This window comes from Hylaeus volcanicus, chromosome 5 (genome assembly GCF_026283585.1).
Source record: "Hylaeus volcanicus isolate JK05 chromosome 5, UHH_iyHylVolc1.0_haploid, whole genome shotgun sequence".
NCBI classification, from domain to species: Eukaryota; Metazoa; Arthropoda; class Insecta; order Hymenoptera; family Colletidae; genus Hylaeus; species Hylaeus volcanicus.
Window position 1 is genome coordinate 4965657 of NC_071980.1, and position 10520 is coordinate 4976176.

The 10520-nt window shown below is 41.2% G+C and overlaps 1 protein-coding gene across 1 annotated transcript; it reads left to right on the forward strand.

The window, feature by feature from the left end:
- The first annotated feature begins 5918 nt into the window (after positions 1–5918).
- Positions 5919–9639, forward strand: LOC128876094 (uncharacterized). The gene is made up of 3 exons (XM_054122182.1): positions 5919–6271; positions 8504–8671; positions 9289–9639. The coding sequence occupies exons 1-3, from the start codon at positions 6217–6219 to the stop codon at positions 9501–9503; spliced, it is 438 nt and encodes a 145-aa protein (XP_053978157.1). The 5' UTR covers positions 5919–6216; the 3' UTR covers positions 9504–9639.
- The last annotated feature ends 881 nt before the right edge of the window (positions 9640–10520 follow it).

Consider the following 10520-nt stretch of genomic DNA (forward strand, 5'->3'; position numbering starts at 1 on the left):
TATGAATTATTTACAATTAATTCTAATAATGAAATAAAAATGTTTCTGATGATAAACTGCTTAAATTCTCAAGCTGAGTGGTCATTTTCTTAAGTATTCCAGGTATCCGAATTCTCCCACTCCCACCTGTGAATACAAGCAAATGTTTCGTGAGCAAGGATTCGCGTGCCTGGGAACGTTTCTTCGACGTTTCGATACCAGAAAGGTTATTCCCTCCGTTTTCGAAATGTTCGATCAGGAAACGAGCACGTGCGCGCGTTCCTGGAAATACCGACGGCAGTTCGAAAGCAGGAATCGTCGACGCGCAAATAATGAAAGTGTGGCTGGTGAAAAGTGTCCGTAGAGCGTCAGGATGCTCGGCGCCACATTGCCGCGACCCAAATAGTAATAATACCATCGACGAAGGCGGGTCGGAGACGCTGTTGCGAACGATGAAGGACGAGGAAGAACGACCGTGCGCACCACCTACATTTGCGAAGTATCTTGGACGCAGCCAGCCCTCGGCAACATTATTATCCGCCACGCGATGCGAAGACATTTACGAGGCCTTAGCTTCCAACTGCCTCTTCTTATCTTACCGAGCCTCCGCCTTTAGGGACGTGGCACACCAGCATGGGGTTTGCTACTGACAAAAGAAAAGTGGTTCGCATCGATTTCACCAGAATTTCTATAAAATATTGCATCTATATCTAGGAAAAGATTGTAAAGAATAGTAGCTTCGATACGTCAAATTCTGTTTCATTTAAGGGTGGTTTTCGACATAGAGAACGTTCCCCGAAATGTGGAGCAACATGTAGATCAATTTCTCATGGCAGTTCTTCAAAAAGTTCTTTTGATCTGGCTTACCGATAATGCGGAACAATGATCGGCTATAAACTTCATCGACGGAGCATGCTTCACTATCTGCCGAGCAACTTGTCTTACCAACAGAATGCCCTACGTTACAGAGCCTTGCCGACAGGGAGCTTTCTATTACCGACTGCTCAAAGGATTAAAGATAGAGGATCTCGATGCCTAGTTAGAGAATGCTAAAGAGACGAACCATCAAGGTGAAAGACCTTACGGTTCCAGGCTTTGACGAACAGAGCCATTCTTTGACCAAACTGCTGAGACATTGGCAGTAGCAAAACTCCGAATGAAACGCTCGTGTGCGATAGACTTTACGCATCCTTGGCGCCTCGCTCACCCTTAGGAGGTACAGGAGCCATTTTGTTTCACGTACATACGCATGTTAGCGATTACTTTGGCTCTGGTTGCGTGGGACCGTTTCCAGAGTGAGAAGTATCCTGTTTCCGAGAGGACACGCCGAGGGAAGACATTAGGAGTCGCGGATAGAAACTTTCCTCACGCAGATAAATCAGTCGACGTCGTCCAAATGTTCCTGCGAGGGAAGGTGCCATCAAACCGTCGGGAACAATACGGATGACGTGGGCGAATGGGTCGGAATACCGTTTGTCGAACGATTGTTCTTGTTAATTCGCGGTGGGTCCGATGGGAGTGGCTGGACAACTTGCTTCGTGGTCATTAAGACGTCGACTGCCACGTCATCCGGATATTGGTGACGCGTAAAGTCCACAGGGGGCTAGGCCAGCTGAATAGGAGTGACACATACATTTTATCGCGTCAGGAATTATATTAATCCGTATATTTCTGTCAGGGTATTCCGGGAATTACAATTATAGATACGATAAATATGAATCGTTGAAACTGTCTCGACATATTGTCGTGGCACGCATAATATTGAAAATTAAAGGATTGTTTAAAGGATTCAAACTAGAGGATCTCGATGCCTACTTAGAAAATAGAAAATGTATTATTACGGAAATAAATTTGAATTATCGAAGCTTTGGCACATCGTCCTGGAAGCCATTACAATACAGAAACAACTTCCACGTAATCTATGCTACGCTTAACGATATTACAGATGCATGGAATGTACGTACCACGTGCGTACTGTTTACGGAATGTCCAAAATCAGCAACATTCAAAGCATAAATAGACGTATAATCGACACTTACTGGGGTCGTTCTGGACTACTGTGAAATTTCGCTTGGGCCTGTGCCAACACTGATAAAAAAGATCGCTTTGTCCCGCGTTCGATAAAAAACCGACGGCACTCCTTATTCGTTGCTCGAGATGCGATGAATGCGAGCGAGCGTTTAGCTCTCATAAATAAATGGTTTATGTCTAACGTAACCTCGTGGTGTCACTGCGAAAGATTGCTCTCTACCGACAATTAAAAATTGTATAACTACAGAACGGAGTTGGCCAGTGATTACTTAGCGTGATCATAAAGTGGCGATCATAAATTCGATGGGTAATTTGCAACCATACATCGATCATTTGTCATTCTTTACAGTTAATCGTGCCTGGTAATCCATTAATCATGCGTGCATACAATATATGCAAATAATATAATAAAATAATCACTTGATCTTCGTCAATAATTTTGTAATATAATTGCATGTTCCTAGATTGATCATGCACTGAAGGATATATCCTAGCCTTACATTTACCATCCTGTTTTAATAATTAATTGATTAATTAATTAATCAGAATTAATAAAATAACTCGCATTATAATATTTTTTGTATTGCTCCGACGGCTTTTCGCTTGAGAAAGAAATTATCATACACGTTCCTGTAATCGACACGGTGGATTTCAATTTAAATTTAATCGTCACATTTGCCAGGTTGCGAAGGTGACTCTAAGACTAGATGTACATAAATAACGCTTGTTTCGTCATTGCCAAATATTGGTCCTTGTTGCCTCGTTGTTGATACTTATGTTAACGGTTCACGGAGTCAAGTGGGACTTGACACTAGAAGGAGCACTAGCTGGCACAGAACGTAAAGAAAAATCGTTGTCTTCGGCGATGATCTCCCGGACCGATTGCATCCTGCACCGTGGCACTCGCAAACGAATTGATAACTGTCGCGCGGATAACGACCTCTATAACATTCTGTGTCGGCGTTGCGCCATTTCGCGCACTCGCGAACGACTATGTGCTCGTGGGAATCCGTGATGTAATCTGAAAATTCACAGAATTAAATAAGCAGAGACATAAAATGGATCAGTGTTCGTCGGACGTCATATTTCTATGGATGGGATAGGTCAACCATCGTTTCAGCGCACGCGGTGCCATTGCGAGTTCACCGTGCGCCGAAACGATCGCTGTAGGAACTCAGCAATGAATGAATATTAAAATGATCTCTCAGAGGAAATTAAGATGTAATATCATAAGTTTGCCCTCACATATGTATACAGCTTTACGGCAGAATCTTTGCGAGGGTAGACATGGCTTCAGGTACTTTATATGTACTCTATCGATAGCGCAGTCCGCGTCCTCTTTACTATTGCACTGATAACACTTGATGGCTCTGGTTTCTTCTTGCGTGTACCGACGGCACATAAGATGTACAAACGGCGAAAAATAAAAATATTAAATAGGGAATTCTTTTTCTTAAAAATATTTGTTTAATTCCTGATCGAACAGGGAGGAAGAAATTCGGCAGCGAACATTTTATGTTAATATTTTCTACTGTTATCCGAGGTAGGCTACTACGTTCCTATGTACCGAGCCACTGCCTCATCTTCGCTCGACAAGTACTCATTTGGCATTATCTACGATCGACAAACGTGGTATCTACGTCCTGAACCTTACCTCTTTGGAAAACGAACAAGAACAACAATACTTGCAGCGTATTCAGTTTCATCCGCATCGTTTGTTTATGTTGTTCCCTTATCGGTCGATTTTTAACACGTATACATCGTCAGTCTCTGTAGTAACTGAATCGAATGTTACATTTTACGTGTTACATGTAACATGTAAACGTTCAAATATTTCGATGCTGGGAAATAAAATTGCAATAATGTAAAAAATGTATTGCTTAATTAATGATGATGACGTGTGCCATAGGTTTTGTGAGTGGAACAATATCCCGTGAAAGGTTATAGTGTACCTTGGAAAACGACGATATACCGGGTGTGAGAAATTCTGTTTCCTATTTGACTTGTAATACATAAGAATATTTATGTAATTCAACGCGGTTCTAAACTCATTGATAAACGTCGCGGAGATTGGCGTTTAATTTATCAATTCCTCGCTTTCCTCGGCGCGAAAGCTTCTCAGGTGTGAACGTTGCAAACATGATCGGTGTATCGTTGTTTCGATCGAGAATGGGGCTGTTAGGTATTACAATAATCGATTCTCGTGCCACGAAGTTGCTAAACAGTTTCACCAATTTCTTGATCGATACACAAATCTTAACTCATTCAGACTTGTATTTTATTTATTTATTGTTGAATTTTATTTAATTTTTATATCTTCTATCGTGAGAAAAATACACGATACACCTTTTATTTATTCTATTAAAAAGAAAGATTTTTTAACCACTGGTCTACGAAACACGCAAACCAAATATAATACTTACCATGTAGAATGTAATGATCGAAGACGTGTCAGGGACTCGCTGTGTTGTTAAATATGTTAAATGCTAGCTGCGACAAGCGAGGTGCGATGAGAATTGAACTCGTAAATGTGATACATAAAAGAAATTAACATATGTTGCTTGTCATCGGAACATTTATCAATTGTGCACGCCAATTTGTTGAATATAAATAACATTGATTATAAACTTTTTGTTAAAAACAATGGAAAATTGTTTGCGCCTTTCTACATCAAATTGATGAATACGTTAATTATGTAATTCGATGATCTGTCTGCAATCAGTTTCCATCGTTATAAGAAACGAAACACGTTACGTTATGGCGGATGACATAGAAGAAGTTTACTGACAACTTGGCAGCGTACCTTCCACATTCCTTTTCCGCATATTGTTCGCGTGCGACATATTACACGAGCTTCGATGACATTTCGCGACGTTCAGTGTGTCACAGGAAAAGGGATATTATCCACTTACAGTGTTCCAAACCGCCACTTTACGCTCCATTTGAACATAAAGCTCTTCGTACCGCCCACGGCCTTCCCCATTTAACGTGCAGTCCTGCCTTACCCGTCAAAACAATCGTACTTTTTTGTTATCAGCGAATAAAAGACATCCTGCTTACTCTACATTGCCCGCTGGCATGTTAAGATACTCGACGATTCCTTTCTCCATCCGAGTGGAATGAAATTTGGAAGGCTTCATACAGGACGATCGGCGGAAACTGGGACGGTTCGAATCTCATCTGCAAATGCAGATGGAGAAGATTCGTTCGTGGGGAAGTTAAGGGGGAAAGGACGCATGAAAGTGTATTCAATAATTTTTTGGTTAAAAAAAGAAAATATTTTCTTTACCTCCTCGAGTGTCCTTAAAGCAAACACAATGCTCTCTTAAAGTTTGGCCACCTGTTACAGAATCACCTTCTAAGTCTACAGACTGGTTACCATCTTACCCAACCCTCCCCTATCGACCGAATTTCTCCTCGGGACCATTCTTATGCAGCCAAAATAAAATACAAATCCACCACTGCAATACAGCAAAAATCAATCTCAGACAGCATCCCTTCTCCTTGGTCCATCCAAAATATTGATTCAGCCGTGAAAGCTACCATGGAATCTCCCCTCATCTCCAGAGGTTGAAACAATAATCAATGTAAATTTGTAAAATAAATAATTCTTTTCTCTTGGTTGTCTCCCTACAAATATTTACTATCACAAGGAGTATTAATTTGATAATGTTCTGAATCGGGATTGAACATTCATTGAATAATCGATCAAATCCACCGACATTGATAAGATTCGGACAGAGTCGTTATCGGTGATCAGGGTATCAGCGTCGAAACTGTCCCTACCATCGGCTAGATGGTTTGGGCCTTGGGCTTCGTTCGTTTGACAAGCCCGTTTTAAAGCGCGCGTCTCGCCCCGTCTTCCCATCGGCTATGTTCCACGCGCGCAATCACGTACTCTCGCGGTTCCGCTCGGTGCTGGCGAACATCGTCGCCTTAGTCGCGGGCTTGCGCTGAAAGTGGATCGAGCGAGGTACCGTGAGCGTGAACAGTGTATCAGCAGCTCTCGAGGCCGAATGGTTGGCCTCGCCAACCCCTGAAACGGTCGTTCTCTCTCTCTATCTCTCTCTCTCTCTCTTTCTTTCTCGTTCCCACCAGTTCTCACCCTCCTGGTCGCGTGCAACACTTAAACGGCCGCCATCGCAAACGGGTCCGTCGAAACGTTGAAGGATATACCCGTTAATCGTGCAAGGATACCACCCGAACATGAAGTGTGCTCACGTCCTCGTCGTTTGCCTCATGGTCGTTCTCGGTTATTATGGTAAGCGTCCAGGCGTCGCCGAGTCTGTCACAAATCCCATATGGCCGCCCCGAAAAGTGCTTTCGTGAACCTGGAACAGTTCGATATTAAACTTTGCTACCGTTGGTTGGAATAGTGCGCAATCTTACACTTATGGGGTGTTTTTGCGCTGGTATCGGTTATAGTTTTGTATGGCGTATGAAAGGTTACTCTTTGGGTTTCGCAAAGTGAGGAGTAATTTTATTTTATGGAATGGAAGACCGCTATACGGAAAGGAAGGCTTGAATCAATAGGAATTTTCATCTCTGGCCACGTTCGGTACGAGAAATCGCAGAAGATTAGTTGCTTCCGAATTACAATTATATAACATACATATAGGTAACAGTAAAATCTTTCTAGCGTTCTATAACATACACGAAACACTTTTAAAAATGGTTCTAATATTTTCGCTCTTCGGTTACCTCTATTAGTAAATATCAAAACGTTAAAACATTTCTTGAATTTAATTTTGTAGACGTATAAAAGGTAGAATTTTGTCCGCCTCTGCTCCAGCTGGTTGCCACGCCAAAATTTCCAAATGTAGGTCAACCATGAATAAGTAATCCCATTCGTGGTTGAAATAGAATTCAAAATTATATTAATCTTATCCATGCCAATCGATCATCGATTTAGAGCGAACATGAAATTATGGTTCCATGGAAAAAACACTTATTGAAATTTCCAACCAACACACATCCCGTGTGGGGGTTCTCGAGGTTCAACGATCGTCAGGGGTTGGTGTGCGAGACTACCTACTATCGATTCCCGTGTCCCTCTCTCAGACCTAGTTTCCGCCTTGGGCTACCCTCGGCAACAGGGAAATTCAAAACAGACAACACCCTAGACTTACGTCATACTTCTTTTCACGCAGGTTTCGTGGCAATAATAACGACTATAACGACTCGTAATGACAAAATTTGAGCGAAAGAATGTATATAATGATCATCCGGAGCATTGCTGATTATATTTTCGATACCTGTTACTTTTCACGGAGTTTCATAGATGTAGGGATGATATGCTTGAAAGTGGATCATGCTACTTCCTCGTTCGAGAGATGTCGAGTGTCCGAGCGGCAGTATTAGTATCGCGACCGATTTAACAATGATCACGGAAGTGTGCAATATTACGATTGTCTGATTAGTCGAGGTAAATGGTTGGAAAGCGTAGTACTCGAAAAATAGGCTCCACCCATCGAACTTTCCTGGATACATGAAGTATCTAATTAGCACCTCAGGTGAAACGCTAACTATGTAACCATAATCTAGAGAGTAATTATAAGGGAAAACCCTAGACTCTTCTTGCACCACTCTGCAATGATATGGGGCTATGAATGATCGCAGAAACAAGATTAGAGTGTGGAGACAAGCGGAGCAAACTTATCGCCGTTGTCTTTCTGGGGCATTGATTTTTATATCACGGTAGGGTCACAGGGACGATGAACCTTTCCACCATCGGAATCTACAGTTTTAACGATAAACTCGACCGTCTACGATTTTTATGACCGTTGAAGCACAGGAGAAGCAAGCGTTTATTTGGTATTAAACCGGTGAAAACTGTATTGGAATAGGTGGATGAAATGCTTATTAAGTTTAAACGTGGTCGTTAGATGAATTTTACTATATGCGAATGTGAAAAACATACAAAATATTCATAATGTTAAAATTGAAAATTGAAAATTGATCATTGAATGATCCTCCGTCTGAAAAGAATGGACACGTTTCTGGAATTTTATCAAAAAAAAGAAAACACTTCGAAATTATTAAATCGACCTACATAAATACACACACATGTTAACACAGAACATTAGCATACAAACATAAGGTGCTTCTAAGCGTAGCTGTTCAGGAATTGTCTGCTGATCCCCTCGTTTTATCGCTCCGTTGTTTATGCTTCACGTTGACCCCACTTATCAGTAACTTGGTTAAACTATAAACCACAGTTGCCATGAAGTCTGATTAATTTATTGGAATTATATTTAATAAATTCATAAGTAAATAAATAAATAAATAAATAAATATATATATATATATATATATATATTTAATCATATCAAACAAGTATATACAAATAAGTAATACCGTCAAGTACTCGAATGTTTAAATACCCAAGTACCCCATTATCGATTACGTTGAAACTCGACTAGTAGCCTTGGCTCCCGAACATAAATTCGACCTTGAACCGACGAATAATTTTTGAAATGTCACCATTTTTCAGGGGTATACGGGATGCAGTGTTACATATGTAACAGTCACAACGACAGTCGTTGCGCCGACAAGGATCCTCCGGATGCCCTTAAAAGAGATTGCTCCGATCTCAAGGACGGCGCAAAGTACACGATGTGCCGAAAGATTACGCAAGTCATCGAGTTTAGCGTTAATGGACGTAAGTAATACGCAAATGGTTTCATCGTAGGATCGCTATCGCGGTGTAACGTGCGCTTTTAGCAAATATTCCTGCGAGTAATCGGTTTAACCAACCGTAGACTCGGAATATTAGTGGTTACGACGAAAATGAGTTCCGTAGCATGCTTGGCAGAATTTTTAGAACGCTAACTGGTAATGCAAGAGTCTACCCCGGCAAACTATCCGCATTAACCCAGATTAATACAGCACCCTCATTATTCTATAGAAAGCCACCACGTATTGCAGACCACGCTACGATAGCTTGATTAGTATATACGTGTACACCTCGCTATGGTAGTCGGTATCGTCTAATACGATGTAGGAACTAACGTGGTTCAAATATACTTCATCGTTACGGTAGTATAATATAATAATATAATCTGCCCTTCGTACAGGATAGTAGCGTGATAAATAAATGGAATAGAAATAGATGAAATAATTCATCTTTCCAGAATGAAGTATTATAAAAAAAACTAAACCAACTCTTTCGTACTATAGTATAGTAATGTAATCCGTTATTGGTATAGGATAGTAGTACGATCAATAAATAATAAATAAACTCGAATAAATTCTAACGTTTTTAACTGTTCCAAACAGTTCCACCTGACAGCCGGGTGATAAGGGGTTGCGGATGGGACGAGTCGAACTACAAAGGGAGGTGCTACCAACGAAGCGGTTTCGGTGGCCGTCAAGAGGTCTGCTCGTGTCTGACGGACTACTGTAACGGAGCCATGCCTAACGTTCCGTCATCGAAATCCTTGATTCTGACGTGTGTTCTGGCCACTGTATTGCTGGCGTACATGCGCAATTAGCTCCAAGAATGTTAACACTCTACCACCCCCCCCCCAAAAAATAAAAATAAAAAAAATAAACAGACGACGAAGGGATGCGTTCGAGATCGTTAGTAGATACACGCAGCATCGACCTCGCATACTCGAGAAACGGAAAGAGACGAGTCGACAGTACAATGGATTCTAGAGGAAGTACCCTTTGATCTCTCGTCGCAGATAAGAGGAGCATCACGACAGCCATTCCTCGAACGCGAAAAGCCCCGTGAACAGAGTTATTTTCCGTTTGTATCCTTGGAAACCGAGGGTTAGGAGCCAGGTGCTGTCACAGGGTGGGCCATTTGGCACAGAGGCCTCGGATTTAGACGAAAATGATATGATCGTGGAACTCGTATGCTTTCGTTGTTCTGAATGCTGACGATCTCGAAGTATGTACTCGAGGGAACGGAGGAGCCACCCGACATGGGATGGAGTTTTAAATTTAAATGTGTAAAGGGTGCAGTGGCTTCCTCCTGTCCATTGGTTCGCCCTAGGAGGAACTTCTGTCCAAGCTTGACCACCTCTGGGTTCGCTCGAATCCCCATCGAACTTAAATCTTATCGGGTTGGAGTTAGACGAATTCGTAGCATCTATGGAAGAGACATAACGATATTTATATACTTCAGCTAGACCTGGGCAAGTTTTTATTGAAATGAAAGGAAGAAGTAACTACTTGAAATAACTTATTTCGAATCATTATTTTCAATACGGTCATTTATAGATAAGTACTTTATCTTAAATTTAACGAAACAAATAATCTTCAAAATAATATTATTGTTAATAATAACCATTAACATATTATTAGAACAATTTCAAATAATCGTAAGATAAACGAACCTGTTATTAGTTTCAAGAGTGCCCAGGTCTGATTTCAGCTTACGATAAATAGACGTAGGAAGAAGGGAGGACGTATGGATGTGTAGAAATGTAGAAAGATGAGAAAACACGTCAACGACCACGTAGTAAATGTATACCTGCCTAATATCACACAAAGAGAGTCGA